We start from the raw sequence: 22,022 nt of genomic DNA, 5'->3' as shown, positions 1-22,022 counted from the left end.
GTAGAAAGTTGAAGTCACAGTATAAGTATTGCATTTAGTTTACACGTACATAATTAGGGGTGTATGGCTGTGTGTTTAGGTATGTAAGTATATAAGCACACGCGCAACTAAAAACATTAAGTACGTAACAAGCGCATTAAGTACACGTTAGTCATGCAATTAGAGAGCATTGGCAATTAATTGCTGAGTCCCCATATCCTTGGAGCCAGCCAGTAGTTGGGAAGTCTAATTGATTTCAAGTTGGAGCAGAGAGCTCATTTAATACGCCTTCTTCAGTAGCAGAGGCTTTTGGGACGATTCGCATAGAATAAACGCTAGATGCCCCGCAAACGTTTATATCAGTCGTCAGCGTAGTAAGACACATAGACCGCATCGCCGCCGATGCTAATCAGGCACTGACCCTGTAGTGTACAAAAATACATACATACATAATTATATTAATTTAAAAATGTTCTATAAATTTAACAATCAAAAATACAATCAACCCTTTATAGTTAATCAAAATCGAATTTGCTTTTCATATATTGTGATACGAAACTTTTAGAAATATGTATATACAGAGCAGCTGATTAAGTTACTTACTTGATTTTTATGCTGGTTATCAAACAATATTAACTCCGTCATATAGAAAGACACCATAGCGTTACCACCCAATGAAGCAATATGCGCGCGAACCACTGCTAAAAGTTCGGTGATAAAACCATGCACAAAACCGCTAATGCCGCCAATTTCTCGTATGGAGGTGCTCTCCCTAATGAAGAAGAAGTTCAAATTGCCCAAATACTTTTCAATGCGAGCGCCGGGTATAAAGTTGAGCGGCGTCAAGTCCACTCCATAGCGATCGCGTAGTGGAAACTGTAACAAATCGAGCATTATAAGCATGAGTTAAATATGCGATGGATTATCTTACATAGCGATTGCGAGGTGCGGCGTTAACATTAAGCGGTTTGACGGAGGGTGCTGCCAAATTGCTCAGGCGAGATGGCGAACTTTTACGTATCTTAAAGGAGCTCAAGCCAAAAGGCGGTATAGCGGTGCTTGTAGGCGTGGGTGTATCTACCATTTGATCCTCGTCCAGTGGGAAAATGTAATCCTCCTCCTGCAACATTCGTTTGCCATTTAGCTCGGTCTGTGACTGCGTTGTATGCATCGCTTGTGCTGTCTCATTGACGCCGTTTTGCTGTGCCGGCTTGCGTCGATATTTCATTTTATTGGCATCAGTTAGACCCATGGCCATGCCTGTGACCAGCAATTGTATTTGATCCTATTATTGGAATAATAAATCAATTAGTGAATAATGACAATGTTTTCTTAACTTACGGTTTCGGGCAAATCGAGTCGGAAGCGTAGATCGCATATGGCACATGGTATCATGGTGCGCAGCTTGAAGTAAATTGTTTGTAGTAAGCTGCAAGAGACGAAAGATTAATTAAAGATCATCGACACTAATAAATTAATATTTGTAAGGGCTTACCGTTGAAAATGTTTCGGAAAACCATTGATGCTTTGGCCCACCTCAAGACGCGCACGCCAAACCTGCGTAAACATTTGCAAATTCTTGACTGCTTCCATATCTACCATTCCCGGCACCTGTTGAGTGTTGACCACATGGAAGCCCTCGGGCGGATATGGTTCCATCAGCAACGATATGATTTCCAAATCTTCTATGTCATCAACTTCCAGCACGCACAGTTCTTTATTGCCGCAATTTAAATCGATTTCATTCATCTCTTCATCATCTGAATCATCGGTATCTGATTGCTTGTCCACCACGATACTGCCACCTGTGGTCGCGTCTGGATCCATGCTCTTGAGCTGATAGATTTCCTGATTCCGTTCAAATGTCTCTTGCAGCTTCTTTTGCAGCTCGTTGAGCTTTTGCTTGTCAGTCCAGGAATTACCTGCGACAATTTTTGGAACTTGAGGTACGGGTAGGGCGCTTAAAAACAGCGCAGTGCCCGTAGCTATCAAAGCTATCATGCGCTCGCCAATAGCCACCTGCGTGCGCAGACCAAATATTGCATTCATTCCCTTTGCTTTCAGTTTGTTGATGAGTACACGATGAAGTTCGTATTCCAAAAATGGTAAGCCATCGGATATCTCTTTGGCATTGAGTTCGGCACGAAGATCACGCTTGGCTCGCACCACCTGCGCCTGCATAAAACAACCGCGTCCGGTAACTTGCAGGTATTCTGGCACTTCAAGCGTGGCCAACAAAACATCTGGTACACGTCCTTTGCGACAAACTGCGCATTTTTTCATCTTCACATTGAAGGGCACGGAGCTTAAATTGTAGGGTATATGGCAAATAGCGCATGCGTGCCGTGGGGCATTTAGAGGCAGGCCATACCGCTTACCACTTGAATTATTGCCCGTGCCGATAGAGCCATTATCTTTACTCCCGGCATCTCCAGAAGCACCGGCACAGCTTGTACTTACGCTAGCCTCGCGCTCTTCTAGCGAATTGGACATGACGGCCACATTATTGGATGCCTTCGATATGGTGAATATATCTGTTTGTGATACTGATCGATTAAATACCATATTTATAACTGCAGCTGTCCCTGTGGCCGACAAAACACACACATCATCGCTGCAACGGAGGATTGCCAATGAGGGATTATAAGATGTTAGCTTAAGAGGCTTACTTGCCTAGATTGAAAGTGTTTATTCACTTTATAAAAGCATCACTATGATTATGATTTGTGATGTTTGATAGCTCTTAAAATTAAGTACTTACGATATAGTTGTTGTCTCTGCATATCCTAAAACTACATTGCAGCCTAAGGAACGAGCATGGGAGCGTATTTCCATACGAAGCTCAGTCCACCATGAGTCGCGAACTTCGGGTTCATCAGGATTTGGAACACGTTCTAGCAATTTGACAGAACGTGCTGCTACAGTAGCACCTAGATGGAGTATAAAGCCTGTGGGGTACTTCGTCATTGTCAGAAATGGATACTCCAACATGTCCAAACTATCTGTGGCCTTATTGCCCACTGCTGGTTGAGTCAGACGCATCATGGCTGTGGCAGCCACTAGACGTTCGCTGGCCACACAAATCGAGTTGCCTGTGAATAGAAGCATTGTGTTTTAGCTACATAGCTACTATCAGTATATGCTGGGTCACGGATTTTAACAGAGGAATTATATTTACAGCGAAAAGTATTTGGATAGAATTTCATTATAAGTTTAGAGAGGTGTACATATAGTATGTATCATGATTTTGTATTTCGGGATCTTCAAGCAATAATGGTATTGTTTGATTGTAGAATATCTTCTTAAGTTATAGTCCTTGGTTATGTGGCTCATGCGACAATTAAAGAAATTATGCAAATACATTTATATATTTAAGGAAAGCGTTGGAGAATGTGAAGAAGGCTTATGATCACATCAAGATAGAGATACAGTGAAAGAGAAAAGAAAATCATATATTAAGCGGTTCGTGTATCAGAGAGACGTAAAGCATATTTTCTGGAACATATACTAGTCTGCTTTCTGAAATTCCTTTTTCATAAATTGCAATGTTTCCATTATTTTATATTTCCCTTATCAAGTAAATTACTATTCTCTATTGGGGACAGAAATGTAATTTGTTGATATCTCTAAAAATTCTCTTTCTGATACACGCGTGGAATAAAACTTTGTAGAAATACTTAGAAGAAGTATCAAGTACATCAAGATAGAGATACAGTGAAAGAGAAAAGAAAATCTTATATTAAGCGGTTCGTGTATCAGAGAGACGTAATGCATATTTTCTGGAACATATTCTTGTCTGCTTTCTGAAATTCCTTTTTCATAAATTGCAATGTTTCCATTATTTTATATTTCCCTTATCAAGTAAATTAATATTCTCAATTGGGGACGGAAATGTAATTTGTTGATCTCTCTAAAAATTCTCTTTCTGGTACACGCGTGGAATAAAACTTTGTAGAAATACTTAGAGAAAGGACATATAGAACCCGCCAGTCAGTATAAAGCATATAGAGTGGAAAATATAATCTCATCGCATGATTGATTGGTTACAATTGTGAAGGCCGACGACTACCTCAATAGTTGTAGCAAGGGATTATGTTAAGGTAGCCACCATTTTAAAGCCTTTTCGAGTTTGTTTTTCACTCCATTTGGTTTTTACTCATTGACGTTGCTAGACGAAGGGTCACGGATCGGGTGATACTGGCACTGGCTGCTAACACACCCAACAACACACATACATACACACACATAGAGACACACATTACATCGAGATTGTTGGACAGAGGTTGGCGGCAACTACTTACGCTTGCGATGGTATGTAAACGCTACATTTGTTGGCGATTGCAAGAGCAGCAACAGGGCACAAAGAGAGAACGTTAGAAAAGTTTTGCGATTTCACAAAACACACATACATATATATACATATATATTTAGAGAAAAAGATTGGGAGAGAGAGGTAGAGACTGGACACACCATTTCACAAGGGCAGTAGTGACATACTTAGTATAAGGGTTTGATCTTAACCTTTCAAGTCCAATTCGGGTTTAAGCCTAAATGGTAAGCCTAATGGTAAGTCTATGCTATGGTTTTTACATACCTTTTGGGGTCACACTCAAATCAGAGTCCGACGAGCGACGACATATCTCGCCAAGTTCTTTGGGAATCATTGTGGTAGCCGTCGATGTGGTCGATGTTGACGCGCTGTCCGCATTTGTAGCCGATATTCCGCTCTTGGATGGGCTGGGCGTTAGCTTCAATCGACTGCTGCCTGCTGGTGAAGCGAAACGCTTCAAGCTGGGACTGCTGTCTGTTGCCGTGGTTGTTGTTGCTGCTGCAACGTTCGCGTTTAGGGCCGCCACTGTTACTGGTAGCTCATGCGCTTGTAGCTCGGTATTGGATCTATTTTGACGTTTTTGTTGTTGTATGGCAAATGGCGAAACAGAATAGCATGGAGCAAGCAATGATGATTCATTATTGTTGTTACTATGGTTAGTACTATTAGAGATATTTACAACATGTTGAGGATCATGTTGGGTTATTTCAGGGGTGGTTACTGTACTAACATCAATGACACCCTGCGCGTCTAGAATTGCTAGTGGCGAAAACTGTGATTTATCGGATTCAGTTGGTGTGGGCGTTGAGGGACAAATGCGCAGGATTGGCGCATTCAGCAGCAACGTATTTGGAGGTGTGATGCTAGCTAGTGAAGGTGCTGTCGATTGATCAGAGGGAACTACAGCCAGTCCTGCATAACTAGCGCTAGTGAAATTGCTAAACGAAATACTGCGGCGTATGCTACAATCATAGCTAGGCGTATCATTTAATTGCCATTGACTGCACACCGGCAGCTCAGGGTGGGAGGAGTAATACGATTTGCTCTGTGCCGGCGCCAGGGCAAGCAGGCAACGCAGAGACTGCTGGCGCGGCTGCTTCTTGGGTGCTAAATGTATAAGCTGCTGTAAGCGCCGCGAGAATGTCTTCAAATCCTGCATTAAGGTGTTACGCTTGGGAGTCAAATCCTGTTGACTCTGCTCGCAGCTGCGCGTTTCACCCGGCTTTATCCAATTGTCCTGTAAATTGTCTTCATCTGCATCTAATTGAAGATGCAGCTCGGATTCGCTATCACTGACCGTCACTTCTGTTCCTAGGCCTATGTCAAGCGTTTCATTTAATGATAAAGTCGATTGCGTCTCTATGGAGTAGGAAGAGCTGGAAGACTTACGTCCAAAGCCCACCGCTGGTATCAAATGACGCTGCTCTGCATTTATATTCGGCACCGAGCGTGTGTTCTCTTGAAAGTCTGCCATGCTGGGTGCTGCCAATAGATTCATGGTGGTTCCATGTGACGCCCTCACGCCAGTGTCATTACTTACGGAGCGCACAATAGCAGGCGTAGTTTTGCTTAATGAAAAGCGCGATTTCCTTGTCGATCGTCGTGGTCGCAAATCGTAGGTGCCTCCGAAAATACTGCTTAATGAGTGGGTGCCATGTTCCGGTATTCGTGGCTCGATACGCCGAATAAGCGTAGCGTATTTTTCGCTAAATACATTTCGTGATGACAGCGTCAAACGACGCATTCGATGTCGCAACTTTTTTTCCCGCGTACGTTCCCCGCGTTCATCTTCTTGTCGTATGAGATTGTGCATAATCTCCACATCATCATTGTCACTGCTAGCACTCTCCAAATAGAACAACGCCGCTGCTGCTTTGCTACTCTCCCTATTGATACTTAGCCGATACTGTGGCGTGCGTCCAATTAGAGGCAAGCTGTTGCTGCTGGCACCGGCACAGTTGAGGAAATCTAAATACTTTTTGACCACACTGATCACATGAAGTGAGGATAGGGTAGGAATGTTTTTGGGTTCGTAGTGTTCGTTAGATGGCGTAAATGTGTTATGCACACAACAGCGATCGAGTGTTGAATTATTACATCGAAAACGATACGGTACGATAGGATACGACAATAAACAGCCAAAGTGAAATATTTGTACAACGTATATGCGCGTTATAACAACAATTTTTGTTTGGTTGCGTATGAACGTTGAGTGTAATTTGAAGTGGGTGGTAAAAACATTCGAAAGAAGAAAATAATTCGCTTTAGAAACATGTTTGGCTAACAATTCAAGTTACCTAAATTGGAACCTACACATACTATAGTATACTACCAAAGGATATGTATTTGCTTAGTTATAACTCATCGTATATACTTACTCTTCAATAAGCGCTACGTCTGCACTAGTTGGCTGACTGCTCGTGTCCTTAATTAGTGTCACCGCCGTGCCAACGCCACGTGCCACAACGCCCACATCTCCTTCCAAATCAAAGCATTGTGTATAACCAATGACCGCATTGGCGCCCATATTGATTGCTTTGAGACCCATCTTGCGCTGAACTTGCCCCGACAGCTTTAAAAAAACGACCTGACGCGCCTCGTTTGAAGCACGGGGCGTGCGTATCTTGTCTATCCATTGGTATTCGGGATCGTCGTTGACAACAAGCTCCTCGACAAAGCCGTGAATGACCTGAGCGCGATATCCAAATGGCACACACTGCGCTGCAGAGACAAATATAAGCATAATTAGGCTTTTTGTTTTATAGAAATATCTAATTACAGCGGCACTCACAATGAAAAAATGGTATGCCGCATGAGCTTTGCCTAAATTTGTTTACATCCGAGAACAGATCCACCTTAACAATCACATTAATCTCGCCGCGTATGCCATGCATGGTATCAAAGACCGGTATCCAGCCGGAGAGCACGGTGCCCTTGCCATGCACTGTCTGACTAGAGCTCTCCAGGCACAAAGGATTCAAACTTATATTAACCTTTCCAATTGCATCGTTCGCCGAATATGTATCGTAGTCCATCAAACGTATTTGCAGCGGCTCGTCCTGCAGTTCGGCATCGTCGACCTCAAAGCGAAACCTATGTATGAGAAATGTGTTTTTGTATTAATTGGGCGCGACCTTGATAAAGTGCAATAGTGTGTGCGCCCTGGCGATAAGTACCAGTCCGTGTTCCACGTTGGATTTAAGCTTTTTCTAAAGACATCTGTCTTGTGAGTAACTGGGCCCAATTTGATCTCAACAAACGCATCCGTGGTGTCGCAAGCTTTGTCCATCACAGGCAAGTTCCTTGCTGCCTTAATCTTAACTCCCACTTTGCCAGGCATCTTGCTGCAGACGCTTGTACGCCTCACTCACTGCCAACACACGACCCACACCACGGGCTGTAATGCACAACAATCTGGGCTTTCACTTTATTGTCGAATAACCTATTAAATTATTCTTCTCGCAAAACAAAAATCAGTGCCCCATCTTTTGCCACCTCCACTTCGCGTTCATTTGCCATTCGCTGTGCGACGTCACAGCTGTTACAGGGCTGCATAATGAGGGCACAGTTCGCGAGTTTTAAAAATTACTCATTCAGTTAATTTTTCGAAAGATGTACTATACACATATGCCTACGAATTTATTTGGCTCGCGAATAATTGTCAGTAAAAATAAGAGTAATCTAAACTGTAATTCTCAATTATTTTCCAATGCAGAAGTCTTTAAATACAACATCTAGAATGTCTTCTACGTGCACGTGTCCGGTGATTCGTTCTATGCAGCGAACAGCGAGACGTAATTTCTGGGCTGCAATAGCCATGTCCGGGTAAACATCTGGACTATATTCACGCAGAAAAATCTCAATGTGTTCAATGCAACGCACCAATTGCTGCCGATAACGCATGTGGGTTATACGTGGATGTTCGGCACGCGGGGTTCCGCATAGTTTCTGCAAAATGGACTCTAGTGCACTTAGAAAGGCAGGTATGTTATCTTGCTTCTGGCAGGAGATGGTGAGCATGGCATTAATTTTACTCAAACGTTCTAGTTCCTCTCTAGATAATGTGTCCGACTTATTGGCTATGAGGTGTAAGCGCTTGCCGTTGCACATCTGGACGGGAAGGTCCAGTTCCTCCAGATAACTTTTTATATAGCTGTCCACATCCGCATCGTTTTGCACCTGCTGAAGGGCTTTTGCATCAGTGAGCAGCAATATTAAATCAGCTTGTTCCAGGCATTTCTTGGCGCGCGCCATACCCTCCAGTTCGATAGTGTCTTTTGTGTGTTTGCGTAGACCAGCAGTGTCGGAAAATATAACCGGGTAGCCACCAAAGTTGTGCATTGCCTCAATAATGTCACGTGTTGTGCCCGCCTGTTCGGTTACAATAGACACAGACCGCTGGCAAAGCAAGTTAAGCAACGAACTTTTGCCTACATTCGGTGCTCCAATAATAACAGTGCGTACTCCATCACGCAGCAGTTCGCCTTGCCGTTGGTCATTCAGATGCTCGTGTATTTCACGCTTTACGGACTTCAGTTCTCTTGTTAGTTGGACTATTACGCCTGCTTCGATTTGTTCCTCCTCAGCAAAGTCGATGTAGGCTTCAAGATGCGCAGCGCAGCGTATCATGCGCATTCGCCAGCTGTCGTACAAGCGCTTGAGCGAGCCCGTGCTTTGTAGGAGAGCCTGTTGAGAATACCATTGTATCTAAAAATTCATACAAAATGTAAGTTAGTTTACCTGTTTTCGTTGTGCCTCGGTCTCGGCATGTATTAAATCAGCTAAGCCCTCGACTTCTGTCAAATCCAGTTTACCACCAAAAAAGGCACGTTTTGTAAATTCGCCAGGATGCGCTGGTCTGAGGCCCGGAAGCTGACCGAGTGCATCCAACATGGCTGCTATGACGGCAAGAGAGCCATGCACTTGGAACTCACATGAATCCTCACCGGTAAAAGATGCTGGTCCAGGGAACCATAGCAACAGGCCTTTGTCTATCATTTCCTTTGTGCTGGGATGATAAAACGACTTTAGATAAGCTAGTCTCTGTTTTGGCTCATATTCCTCATTGTTTACTAGTGCACGCAGCGCATGTTTTGCCTGTAATTTTGGGCTTTTATTAATATGTATTTAAAAACACAATGTTCTAAGATCCAACCTGTGGGCCAGAAACACGAATTACAGAGACCCCGCATTTTATATGTCCCGAGCTTAGGCTGTAGATTGTGCAACCCGAGCTGTTCATATAGCTACGACAGAAGAATCTGCTCCAGTTATTTGCAAACCTTTTAAGCAACGCCATAACACACAAGCGTTCCTGCCACACCCCCCACACAAAACAAACTGCGAAAAACAGATGATATTCGATACTATAAATGAGTATTTTAATGAAGATTATTAAACAGCTGTGTGGGTGCGAATGCTGCCAAGTCGTTTAAAGTGCTGCCCATCTGCGAAATATTTAAATTTGGTCTATTTAAATGGCTTTTCTTCCTTTCTTTTGGGTTTTCGTATTTTTCTACGTAGTCTCCTTACAGGCCGATGCGTATTGGATCTATGATCCTTTTCCAGTTTCCGCTTCAAATAACGAAGGTACTTATAATTTCGTGGACCTTTTAGGGGTAACGCTGGTATTTTCGGCATCGGACTATTTCTTCTGCTAGAGAACATACACACAAACTTGTTAAAGGTCGGTAATTTTGTTAGATTTGTGAACGCCATGGCGACATTCAGAATTTGTCCAAGTTGTTTTAAACTATATGATTTTTTAGAAAACTATGAGTTATTTATATTTTTTGACAGTTGGTTTTCCGACTTACATAGGGCTGCCCATAGCTCTGTAGAATTTTCTATTTGGTTACATTGTTGAAATAAATTTCGTAGTAAGGAATCAATTTTTACGCAATTATAATTATCAATTACATTTCTAAGTTGAAATGAATGCATAACACCCAATTGTTCCGACGGTTCCGACATTTATATATACATACATATGTATGTAATGTTCAACCTGTGTTCATCTAACTTTTTGGCTATGTTTCTGACACATCCACATAAGTGGCCAGAACAAACAACTGAAAAAAAAATCAAGCGCGAGAATCAGAGCGTTTTGCTCTCAGATATGAGGTTCAAGCAACAATAAACCGATATAGTGAGCGTTGTTGACCTTAACACAAGTTTGTGGTAAAGATTAGTTTTTCAAATAAATTTTAAGTTTATACAATTAATATATTGAAATATAGTGCTAAAATTTTGTTTATTATTTTACTTTCGAAAATGCTTTAGCTTTTGAAAAACGCAAGATAACAGCAATGTGGATTTTCTGCAATTCTATATTATATTAATAATATTCCTTTTAGCGTTTTAGATATGAATACCATTTCCGTTAAGTATACTTCGTGTCTGTAGAGTAGCAGCATGTATTAGATTTTGAAAGAGTGTGTAATTTTATTCCAATTTCAAATTCCCACAATAAAACTAATATTACTAGGTGTTGTATTGCAGGCACTGCTAATTATTACTATTGAAATTTCCATTTCCACAATATATATATGTAAATGCTTGTTAATATAACTAGCATATAAAAAGTCTAAAGCTCTGACATATACGACAAACTAAAAGTGCCAAGTATTCTCCGAGACCAGCTCCTCTTCACTGATTTTCGGAGACATACGCAAAATACAAGAGTTGGTATTAAGTTCGGAAAGTCAAATTGCCTGACACGTTGTCGTACTGTTTAAACACTTAAAAGTGAAATTGCCTCCTTCTGCCGTCTTCGTTGTCCATCAGCCTTAGCCTACTCATTGCTGGAGGAGGGCAGTAGTCCGATTCTTCTTCTTCAATGCGATTACGTGGAACAGAGTGTGGATTCTTCTCCGGAAACGCCACTTTGGGCTTGCTTGAAACGGGTTTGGCTGTTGTTGGTCGATCTCTGCTTCGTCGACGTTGCACTGGTGGAATAACATTGTCAATTTGTATCTTTGGCGGTTCTATTTCGGGTTCTGGATAACTGGCCCACGTGTTCTGGTATTCACGTTCGTAAATATCTCTATGCTTGTAGTGTTCGTCATCCAAACGCTTTTGTGGCAGTTCCGTACTTTCTGGTTGGGGAGCCTCAAAGCCAATCTGCTGCCACATGGAACGACGCTTGTTGTCTTTGTAAACTTTGCTTTTCTCAAGCTCAAGCTCAGCTTGCGGATTAGTTGGACGCACTACCAACGACCCGCGTGAGTTTCTGGCGAAGCGACGCATCTGGACACGTGGTTTCGCACCGCCCAACATTTGAACGCAGCGACTCATCATTAGTTTAGAACACCCCAAGATGTTAGCCATTGCCTGTCGTATTCTGGAAAACCAAAAAAAGATTGTAAAAATTTTTGTTGTTAATTTTCACAGTAGATTTTTTTATGATTTTTACAAATTTTTTGAGGAAATTTAGCCGAAAAAAAATGCTCAGCTCTAAAACATGCTATAGAACGGAATGAATGTTTGGGAAATATGGTAATGACATGAAAATCGAAACGACTGTGTTGACTTAAATAATTATTTTTGTTAACAGGATTTTTGTGTACTATTTTTGCACAGTAATAAAGGCCTGCATTGTTACACCCTTATCCGAGCTCTAATGATGAATCCAAGCAATCAATATTTAGAAGTTAATAGAAAAAAATGGTTTTCAAATAAATACAAGTATGTTCTTAAAAATATTTTTTATGATAGCTTAACAAATTTCGATTGGCTTATCTTAATTTGAGAATCTACAAAAAACAGTTAATACAGATGTAAATGATGTTGATGAACATCCAGTCAAGTTGGGTTTGACATGATAGTTGTAATAACATGCATCTTCTATGTACATTTGCCGTTTGTGGTGTTTGCTTTTCCCAAATAATCCTTCGGTTCCTATAATATCAGCAATTATAGTACCAACTGCATCCAGTACAGCGTAAAATCTGGTATGTATATGCCATGGGAAAGAAACGAGGGCACAATTGAGATTTGCTGACTAATATTTAAGAATATTAATGACAAGCTTTAAATAATAGTCAAATGTAAAATGTATAGGATAAATAGAATAACGCTTGCACGGAAAATTCTATTCGGTCATGAGTGGAACTGCTATTAGAGATGTATATTCAATATTCGTACTGAATCCATATATATATATATATATATATATATATATATATATATATATATATATATATATATATATATATATATATATATATATATATATATATATATATATATATATATATATATATATATATATATATATATATATATATATACATATTTTCGGTATACTTGTACACTAAAAAATGAACCTTTAAATGTATGCCTCTCGGATATTAGAAATAAAAGAAAAATATTGCAAATTTTCTAACTAACTTATGATCTAAATCGTTGTACTGAAAGTATATTTTCTCCTTTTATTATGAAATGTACCCGAAGTGTGAAAAGGAAATACTATATTAGCCACATTCACAAAAAATTGTAATTTAATTAATTTTTAATTAATTTTTTTATTTCAGGCTTGACAAAAGATAATGCTACACTCTTTTGTAAATGATGTATTATTATAAATTATATGATTATGGGCGAAAAATTTCCCAAAAATGTGTTAAATTTATTCTTACACGATATGTATAAGCAAAATGAAAAATGTAAAGCTGAGAAGGCTGTGAAAATTAAAACAATCCATCTGTATTTAAGTAGTTAGATTTTCATTCATTCGAAATTTAGGCAGGGGACTGGTCGGTTCACAACATCTTTGTTTTCTAAAAAAATTGTTTTGATACAAATTTGTTTATTTTTTTTTGAACAAAATTGTTTTGGAAGCATCTAAATTAATCGAAACAAAATTGAGAACCTCTAAGCATTAAAATGTCGGGGTCGTGCCTATGTGTCTTTCGAGGCATGACGCGTAAAGTGATACGTCTTTGTCCGCGCGTATCGAGCACCGTGCGCTTATACTCGGCTGGCTGTGAAGAGCCACCTGCAGATAAGTGCAAAAAAGTGGGTAAAGATTTTCCGTGCGGCAAGCCAAAATTGCAAGCCGAAAAGAAACCCGTACCCAAACCAAAAGAAAAGTTCCAGTCGATGTGGCCTAACCCTTTCTGTGACTTCGATGATCCGACTTGCCCATATAATCCGCGTTTTGATGATCTTTACTACATTGAGTCAGACAAGGCGAAGCGCAAGTATTGGCAGACTTGGGTCTCGTGTCCACCTGTGCAAATAAAAAAGAAGAAAATTTGCTGCTTTGAGAAAACAACATTGCCGCCGGTTATGCGACGAGCGCATAAAAAGCCACAAACTGCCTGCGAAGTACCCCCCGAAGACTGTAGAGAAACCAAGTTTGACAAGTGTCTGCGCTTGAAGCGACGATGCCACAAGGCTGGTCGTATACCTCCCACCTGTAAAGAATTGCCAACTCCTAAGGACTGTGTAAAACCGCTGACACCATATCCGGCGTTTTCCGAATGCAAGCGTCTTAAATCGAATGCTAGACCCCTTAGCGAATGTCTTTGCTGGAATAAACCTGCACTTTGTGAAGTTTGGGCAGAGTGGCGCAAGCGTAACATGGCTTCTAAAATCAAATAGGCGAAATCGAAAACGGTGATCTCAGCCTTGAGCTTTAGTGACCCCGAGACATTTAAAGGAACTCCAAGTTAAACCGGTCAGTCTCTGGATCATTTGGCATTAAGAAAATGAATAAAGACTATAAAATACTTTATGTATTTTGCTATTTAAGGTTATATAGTACTATCAAGGGCGGAGGCAGGGAGGGCCATATGAATTCGACAACACATTCATTATTATGGCGTACTAATTCGCCTTAATGTGGAACTGAGTTGGATTTGTTGAAATTTGTCTATTGATCATGAGCACAAGTTATTTTTAAACGCATCGTGCATTATTTAATCAAAATTTAAATTTTTTGGCCTCCCTTTGGCAAAAGCTGCCTACGCCCTTGAGTACTATCTAGAAAGACTGTACCAAGTAGATATTTCAAAGAAATATGATGAACTTTTGAAATATTTGTATTCTTTATTTGGTATTGTATTCGTAAATCTAGAAAGACTTTGTTCGACGATAACGTGTCAAAACGATGTAGTCGTCATTTTTTGTATCCAATGCCAGAGATCACGGCTGCAGCTGACGTAGTTCCTCGAACAATCAGCTCCTGCGCGGCCCGCATCGCGAGCATGCAGATATTTTTCGGAAACGTTGTCCAATTTGGGTCTATTTTAGATGGGGAAATGCATATCAGTATTGTGTTATATGTATGAAATAATCAAAATAATGTCTCTGTATTATAAAACAAGTAAAAAAGCTGAAGTCGGGTGTCCCGACTTTGAAATACTCTGTACATATGTTTACAACAATAGAAAATAAAAAAAATTAAGAAAATAAAAAAAACAAGAAAGGAATGTTAAAGTCGAGCAGGCTCAACTCTTAAATACCCTGTACCACGCCACAAAAAAGTAATTAAATTAATTAATTAATTTAATTAATTAACTAAATTAAATATAAAATATTCCATGCATGCATACATATATTTACATTTACATCAGAATCGTGCCTTATGCGTGTTTGTGTACTTGTACATATGTATGTATGTGTGCATTGGGCCTGGTTATATGGCTATAACTTTCTTTCCGATCATTCTATCATAATGAAACTTGGTATACGGATATATAATCACTAACCTAATGTGACTACCAAATTATTATAATAGTTCAGTTATAGTTATAATTAGTTCAAAATTCCAAGAATTACGGGAGTTATAGAAAATCGTTAATACGGGGGGAGTGGGGGGGGGGGGTGGATCAGAAAAAATGAACAAACTCGTCCTTTCTCGGGCTCAGGAGAATCTGTATACCAAGTTTGGTTATTCTAGCTCTTATACTTTCTGAGATCCTTGCTTGCATACAGACGGACGGACGGACAGACGGACATGGCTATATCGACTCGTCTCTCATCCTGATCAAGAATATATATACTTTGTGGGGTCTGCCACGCCTCCTTCTGCCTGTTACAGACATTCGCACAAAACTAGTATACCCTTTCACCCTTTGGGTACAGGGTATAAAAACTAGAAACATTGCATCGATGTCTCGAAATTCGATTTTTTATCTGATAGATTTTATACGCACACCAGGATTGCATTGAGTAGTTCGCCGAATACGTGATGCTCCTCGAATGGCAATTGGGATACCTCGCATATGGCACGCAGCAAACAAGTAGCGCCTTTCTTGTTGCTATCAAGATTTTCCAAAGATGTCTCTATGATGTCGTAGACCCAGCTGCGCGCTTCATCACGCAATGTTGTTTGCAAGTCCATTCGCCATTCGCGCGCCGTGCTTACAAAAGTCGAGGTATTCCAAAAACTCCACCAGTATATGGGGATTGGTGTTGGGGTATATATCCATTGCATGATATAGAACCACCAAAACGATTGCTCTTTGTCCGGTAACTTGGCAGGATGTGCAACGCCGAACACAAACTGCAATGCTCATTTACAATTGTTTGTTTTTATATTATGTAGTTATAAAAGTTCTATACCTTCGAGACCCCCGGACCATCGAAAATGGCCACACGTTTATTGCGTTTTAGCGTGGCCAGTTGGGTGGTGTTATGGTCTTGACTTCCCGAATGGAGTGTGGTGTTGGTGTAGGCCTCGACCACGGCTGCACCACACAGAAGAAGCATCAGTAGAGCAAGCGGTACTTGATGGTTCATGTTGCGCCTAACACGTTTGGATAACTAATGCCGCATCCATACTGTGGAAACATCATCCAATGAGGAATACAGGCACCTAAGAATGGGTTTACTTAACAAATTTGCAGCTACGGTCTTGAGGTGTTCAGTGAGATCGCAGAGTTCTTTCAACAAGTTTGTGACATTGAATGAAATTCATGTATTTGCTATTTCTTTATAAGGGTAAGTCAGAAGTTGATGCAATCATAGAACCCGTTTTCTGTGGAAATGTTGCGGGAGCTTCCATATATCAATTATATTCAAAATATTAAGCAAAGTATTTATATAATTAAAACACAAACATAGTTTTGCTTGTTATAAAATCACATTATCACTTTTGACCGAATTTTGCCACTAACGGTAGTATTATTGAATTACCCAAACGCATTAAATATTTTTATATACTGAGATCTTTGTGTATGGAAGTAGGTAATCGATATTCGTAGGGCATTAAATAAGCGACTTTTAGTTTCTTTTGTTTTCCGCTCCATATTTGTGGACAACCAGTTTCAAAGCAACAACCAATCGGCTGCGGCTTTCCACATTTAACGGTTCTGATTTCTGTACCCGTAGTGTCAACGCCCTACTCATTAACAGGTCTGACTTAAAATGAACTTAATCAACTATCAAAATAAACAAACAACTTCACGATTCCTGTGACGAACGTGCCGGTCAGTTTATGCTTCATAACAACATGGATCGAACAAGGCAACGCATTATCACCACTTACGCCATCATTATTGCTGTTCTCAGCTTACTCCATAAATCGCAGAATCGTCTTTTTGCTGTTTCCCGCCTCATCGACCTTACAAGCCACAGGAACGATATCGATATTTATCGAATTGATTGATAATCGCAAGCTTTTCGTCGATATGGGGTTTCAAATGAATTATGCATTGCCTTTTGATGTGGAATCATTCTACAACATGGCTATTTGGGAAGATGAATTTGCGCGTGGAAAGCGTGAGCTACACAACTCTACGCAAAAATACTTAATATCAAATGATCTGGAATCGGGTTACGGGAATGCTAGGCATCCGAATGACATGACCGCCGGTGAGCTGTATTTAGCTATGGAGAATCTGTTGGAAGCCAATGGCATTGATAAAACGTGTCTAATGCGCAGTGTTTGTGAGTTGGCCCACCATCCTATTAGTGAAGATCATGGCTATAGCTTCCATCTTCTTGCCAAACTACTGACGTTTATTCTGACGTAAGTTTGCGTGATTTTCAAGCTGCGAACCATTTATGTAATTAACACATGTGTTACAGGCCCTCGCAGCATGATGGTTTCGATGAAAATGAGAAAGAATGTCGGGATAGATATGAGCATGCGGAGCAAGTGGGCTTCCTATCTGGAAATTGTGAACAAATGTTTCCCTACTGTGAGGTGAACTTGTTGGAGTCCATAACAAAATTTATATGAAACTAGCAGGTCTTGCCCGTCTTTGCTGGGCTAAGTAAAATGTGCTTATAATTATAAGTTTATTTACTATATGATATTCTTCTTTCGACGCTCTTAAAAGTTTTTTAAAGAGTTCATTTTCCAAAAAGCAAATTTAGTACAATAAGTACTATATGTACTATGTTATACGTACATACATACATATGCACATATGTATCTTCGTTACGCACCGGGCGGACTGCCAGTCCTGACTTAACTGTGTGCTTCCTCAGCACGTTGTACGCACGGTCGAGTTATCCCCGAAAAGTCCAACGCGGGACATTTAATTTTGATTTATAAATCGGGACGTCCCGCCAAAATTGGAGCGTTCGGCAACGCTGATATGTACATACATTTAAATTTTTCATGCAGGCGTTATCCGCCTATATATGTACATACATGCATACATATATAAGTATGTATTAAAATTTTTAATTCAACACTAATTTGTGTCTTCAATTCCAAACATGATTGTTGTGAATGTAAAAGGTGTGTTTCTGCTTTTGTAAATCGCATGAATAAACTCACAAAATAGGTTTAACGATAAATGACTTTTAGATTTGTTCAGAGTATATTTGTAGCGTTGTTAGCTAACACTAAAACGGTAAGTCGCTGTAAATATGCGATCAGCTGAGATGCTAGAGATGGGCATGTGTCGGATGTTCTATGTGTTAGAGTATCAAAACTATCGATAGTTGAATCCGTCGATACAATCAATTCCATCGATGTTTGCATGCAATTAACAGAAAATTTAAATAATAACATCTTACAATTTATTGAGATCATTTGGAACAAATCATATACAAAGAAGAAGAATATGCGTAGGTCCGCTTTCATTTCTGCTTTACTATCGCTTAAGCAGTTGTTGCCTAGCGAAGGTAACTGTAAACTTTTGGCATTTTGCCTTTGAAATTAACAGGCGTAAATGATCAAAACGAAAGAAGAGAGAGCCAATGACTTACAGTTGTAGTTGTATTTTGTTTTAAAAATTTGATTTAAAACCATAGAACGTTATTTATTACAATCAAACAACAGTGCTCGATTGTCCAATGTATACATACATACGAATGTATCGATCGGAGAAAATTTATAACACTAACTTTTCATTTGAAAAGGTGAATAAATATTAAAACACCAATAATTCAAGTTCCACCACAAATTTCGAGAATCCGGGTATGCAGTTTTGTTTGTATTATTTTATAGATTATAAAAATCAAATCATCCCTTTGGAGCTTGAATTTTCCAAAATCCCTTCTTAGTGGGCACCTTCACTATGATAAGATGCTTGAGCCCAAATTTCAGCTTCATAGCTCTTGCCGTTTGGGCTGTTGACGCGGTTTCCTTTTGTGTCCCTTTTTTTTTACAGGAAAACTTCCATATTTCAGTCCCCAAAAAAAATTTCAAAAAACCAAGTATACAGTTTTTCTTGGAATTCTGAGATTTCTGAGAGTGTACAAACTAAGTTTGACGTTAATCAGATGATAATTGTAGATTTTTCATACAAACGTTGGAGCCTGTTTTACCGTTTGGGCTGTACGTTGATCACCAATCAGTCAGGACAAACTGTTTTATATATATAGAGATAAATGTTGATATACATAGGCGAGTTGTGTTTCTTTTTGGGCAGACATTTGTTGCCACTGCCCTCGACACTAGCACCTCTTCCTGGAGGGCGCCATATTGAACATTGTTATGTGCGGCGCGGCAGTATTGGGAAACCACAAATGTCGTCGGACAAAAGGAGTGGCAACTCGCGCGATTGGCAGCTGGAGCGGGCCGATAACAAGTACTCGTGCGTGAGGGGTGAGGACCAGTGCTACCAATTAGGAGGGTTGCAAAGTGGGTAAAATAGCAATTCCGGGGGGAATGGCAAGTCGTGGCCTTAGGGAAGAAGAAAAATCAATTGTGGACAGTGAGCGAGAGACACGTGCTATTGCGGGAAAAAACAAAAAAAGAGACAAAATAAGCGGAAGACAATATTCAAACACCGGAGTGACGACAGGAGGGTTGGGATATACACCAGCGAGGCTTCATAGGCAGAGGTAAGGGTCTAAAAAGGGGCCAGTGTGCCAGTGACTAATTTCTTACTATATGTAATAGGAGTAGCAGTAACTGCGGGCGTTCTGGGAAGTGCGCTGTGCGCGGGTCAGCACCGACCGGCAGTACTGGGTCTTAGGCCGGACCTCGGCCCTAGCGGAAGTCAGGCCAATTTCCATGCAACTGGAAGTCTGGGCTAAGTACCCTTCAACATTAAAATACTAAATATTCACACACATTCCGCTCAAACATAGAACCAAAATTTTATATACACCCTACATACATATACATAGCCATCTCACATACACCAGTGCAGCATATAACACAAAATTCAACTAAATACTCACACATATTCCGCTCAAACATAGAACACAAAATTTTATATACACCACACACTCCTTTATATACACTCCATACATGTTCACATACACCATATTCAAACACACACCGAATTTCCATAGCACTCAGACTCACATTCATCCCATAGCCACATAATATAAAATACAAAACAAAAACAACACCCAAACATTTAACCATATTGTAATACACACACGCCCATAGCCACATAATGTAAAATACAAAACAAAAAAACAACACACAAAACAATTAACAATTTTCTGTTAGACACATAGCCCAAACCATTCACAACATAATATAAAACATTAAACAGAAACACAACACCCAAACATTTAACCATATTGTAATACACACACGCCCATAGCCACATAATGTAAAATACAAAACAAAAAAACAACACACAAAACAATTAACAATTTTCTGTTAGACACATAGCCCAAACCATTCACAACATAATATAAAACATTAAACAGAAACACAACACCAAACAAGTAACCATATTGTAAACAAAAATTCAAATGTATACTTAAGAAAAAAGAACATAAAAAAAAAAAAAAAAAAGAAAAGTAAAAGAAAATGTATAAAAACTAATATAAGCAAAAGAGGTTGGAATGTGTATTGGAGCGGCGCAGTTTTTTTTTGTTTATCTCCTTGTCATTACATATCATTACACCCCTCATAACCACATACTCGAGTATAGGTAGGTTAGGAGGTTCGAAAATCGAATAAGATAAATAGGCACAAAGAGCCAACAAACTGCAGCGTCCCAAAACTCAATGGCCTAAATACCCGAATATATTTTTATTGTAATAAAATTTAAAATTTGAAAATGAATCTGGAGTAGAATCCATTTATGGGGTGAGATGGGGTGACTAAAGTCCCGGAGCAGAAGGAAAACCAAAGTGAGCATGTTGAAGGGAGCCGGCAACAAAATGCCAAAACCGGCTCAAGGTAGGGAGGGCCACGCGGCTACATGACACCAAAGTAGCCACAACTCCACCCAAATTCCACAGGCGTCCCTCAGCCGACAATATGAGTAGGTGTGTTTGATAAAAAAATATAAATTCATTGTTGGTCTGCCGCACCCCTGTCGCGGTCGAATCTGACCCTGAGCCGATGGCTAGCCGGCGTAACGACAGGGGATGCACTGGCAAAGGCGGACATAACAAGATGGCGCCCAATATAAATACACCTGGGTCTACATTTTAGCAAATGTTGCCCCAGTTCGAAGCGAAGTTAAAAGCCAGAGTCTTGTTGTTTGTTTTTTTTGTTGATTTGTATTCTTTATTTAGTGTTTACATGTAAATTTCAACAGCAATAGCTGCTGGCGGCCCCTGAGCTGGCGGGAAACGGTGCAACTGCCAGGTCCGTGGGTGAGCTTCACTAGGGCTCAGCCCATCGTTGCCGCAGTTGCATCTTTCTTACAGCGCGGTGTAGGTTGGTAACCAGCAGAATAGGCGCAGCGAAGGAGCGAGTGTAGCAGGTCCGTGAGGGGTCTTGGTGCCCACTCATTGTTGCCCTACAGGGTGCTCTGAGGCTGGAAAGATAGAGAGTAATGTCTGTCAGGTGTTAAGTAAAGAATAGTCTAGTTGCCTTATGTTTTTTTTGTGTTAGTTACCGTTTTTTTTTGTGGTTGTTTGGTGGTTCTTATGAATGGTTGCGTAGTAGGTCCATGTCCTGTCCCAAGCGGAAGGAGCATCGTTGCCCTACGTAGCAGAGCATAGGAGCAGCAATTCGCCATAGCCCGAGCAAGATTTGAGTTTTTAGTCGGCGCCTGGAAGAAATTGGGTGGTGTAAAGCGTGCGATACATATGTGTTTGTTTTGGTTGTTTACCTTCTACAGTGACTGCGTGCCGTGGTGCAGCGTCATACTGAGGATCCTCATCTCACCCTTACATGTCTAGTGTTGAGCCTGTGAGAGTAAAGAAAGATTGTTTTGATTTATGCTATTGTCTGTTAGTGTTAATTACCTTTTATTTATTTATTTGCGTAGCAGCAAATAAATTATCAATAGACAGGGAGTCCATTGTGAATGGTCCCGGTCAAGCACAGCTGTTCCTGGGCTGAACCATCGATATTAATAAGTATCGACAGGGTATTTTGGCACAG

General features: G+C 40.3%; 6 protein-coding genes and 3 long non-coding RNA genes across 12 annotated transcripts; 3 read left to right on the top strand and 6 right to left on the bottom strand.

The window, feature by feature from the left end:
* Positions 1-11: 11 nt before the first annotated feature.
* On the bottom strand, positions 12-7,798 carry LOC115625601 (C2 domain-containing protein 5). 4 transcript variants are annotated; one of them, XM_030520733.1, is made up of 11 exons: positions 7,486-7,797; positions 7,101-7,402; positions 6,688-7,030; positions 5,699-6,297; positions 4,574-5,626; positions 2,741-3,071; positions 1,475-2,593; positions 1,321-1,408; positions 911-1,264; positions 583-855; positions 12-401 (listed from the first exon to the last, which is right to left on the bottom strand). In XM_030520733.1, exons 1-11 carry the CDS (start codon positions 7,647-7,649, stop codon positions 339-341), a joined length of 4,689 nt encoding a protein of 1,562 aa, XP_030376593.1. In that variant the 5' UTR covers positions 7,650-7,797; the 3' UTR covers positions 12-338. The 4 variants fall into 4 exon arrangements, with proteins under 4 accessions (XP_030376593.1, XP_030376594.1, XP_030376592.1 ...); XM_030520734.1 differs by having other exon boundaries at positions 1,061-1,264; positions 4,574-6,297; positions 7,486-7,798; XM_030520732.1 differs by having other exon boundaries at positions 4,574-6,297.
* A 151-nt stretch (positions 7,799-7,949) lies between these two features.
* Positions 7,950-9,640, bottom strand: LOC115625604 (tRNA modification GTPase GTPBP3, mitochondrial). The gene is made up of 3 exons (XM_030520737.1): positions 9,465-9,640; positions 9,050-9,406; positions 7,950-8,995 (listed from the first exon to the last, which is right to left on the bottom strand). The coding sequence occupies exons 1-3, from the start codon at positions 9,606-9,608 to the stop codon at positions 8,009-8,011; spliced, it is 1,488 nt and encodes a 495-aa protein (XP_030376597.1). The 5' UTR covers positions 9,609-9,640; the 3' UTR covers positions 7,950-8,008.
* A 28-nt stretch (positions 9,641-9,668) lies between these two features.
* Positions 9,669-10,202, bottom strand: LOC115625559. The gene is made up of 2 exons (XR_003995535.1): positions 10,126-10,202; positions 9,669-10,061 (listed from the first exon to the last, which is right to left on the bottom strand). It is a non-coding gene; the product is annotated as an uncharacterized LOC115625559 (long non-coding RNA).
* Positions 10,203-10,793: 591 nt separating this feature from the next.
* LOC115625403 lies at positions 10,794-11,733 on the bottom strand. Its single transcript, XM_030520441.1, has one exon. The coding sequence runs from the start codon at positions 11,636-11,638 to the stop codon at positions 11,051-11,053; it is 588 nt and encodes a 195-aa protein (XP_030376301.1). The 5' UTR covers positions 11,639-11,733; the 3' UTR covers positions 10,794-11,050.
* A 1,333-nt stretch (positions 11,734-13,066) lies between these two features.
* LOC115625322 lies at positions 13,067-14,048 on the top strand. Its single transcript, XM_030520343.1, has one exon. The coding sequence runs from the start codon at positions 13,196-13,198 to the stop codon at positions 13,913-13,915; it is 720 nt and encodes a 239-aa protein (XP_030376203.1). The 5' UTR covers positions 13,067-13,195; the 3' UTR covers positions 13,916-14,048.
* A 367-nt stretch (positions 14,049-14,415) lies between these two features.
* Positions 14,416-16,057, bottom strand: LOC115625426. Its single transcript, XM_030520465.1, has 3 exons — positions 15,881-16,057; positions 15,472-15,821; positions 14,416-14,557 (listed from the first exon to the last, which is right to left on the bottom strand). The coding sequence occupies exons 1-3, from the start codon at positions 16,055-16,057 to the stop codon at positions 14,416-14,418; spliced, it is 669 nt and encodes a 222-aa protein (XP_030376325.1).
* A 944-nt stretch (positions 16,058-17,001) lies between these two features.
* On the top strand, positions 17,002-17,501 carry LOC115625425. Its single transcript, XM_030520464.1, has 2 exons — positions 17,002-17,288; positions 17,348-17,501. Exons 1-2 carry the CDS (start codon positions 17,002-17,004, stop codon positions 17,499-17,501), a joined length of 441 nt encoding a protein of 146 aa, XP_030376324.1.
* Positions 17,502-19,399: 1,898 nt separating this feature from the next.
* On the top strand, positions 19,400-20,747 carry LOC115625155. The gene is made up of 2 exons (XR_003995517.1): positions 19,400-19,561; positions 19,620-20,747. It is a non-coding gene; the product is annotated as an uncharacterized LOC115625155 (long non-coding RNA).
* Positions 20,748-21,167: 420 nt separating this feature from the next.
* LOC115625156 lies at positions 21,168-22,022 on the bottom strand. The gene is made up of 3 exons (XR_003995518.1): positions 21,884-22,022; positions 21,748-21,825; positions 21,168-21,687 (listed from the first exon to the last, which is right to left on the bottom strand). It is a non-coding gene; the product is annotated as an uncharacterized LOC115625156 (long non-coding RNA).

This window comes from Scaptodrosophila lebanonensis, unplaced genomic scaffold (genome assembly GCF_003285725.1).
Source record: "Scaptodrosophila lebanonensis strain 11010-0011.00,11010-0021.00 unplaced genomic scaffold, SlebRS2 tig00000072-arrow-pilon, whole genome shotgun sequence".
NCBI classification, from domain to species: Eukaryota; Metazoa; Arthropoda; class Insecta; order Diptera; family Drosophilidae; genus Scaptodrosophila; species Scaptodrosophila lebanonensis.
Note: the sequence above shows the minus strand (reverse complement) of the source record. Positions and strands in the feature narration are given on the sequence as shown.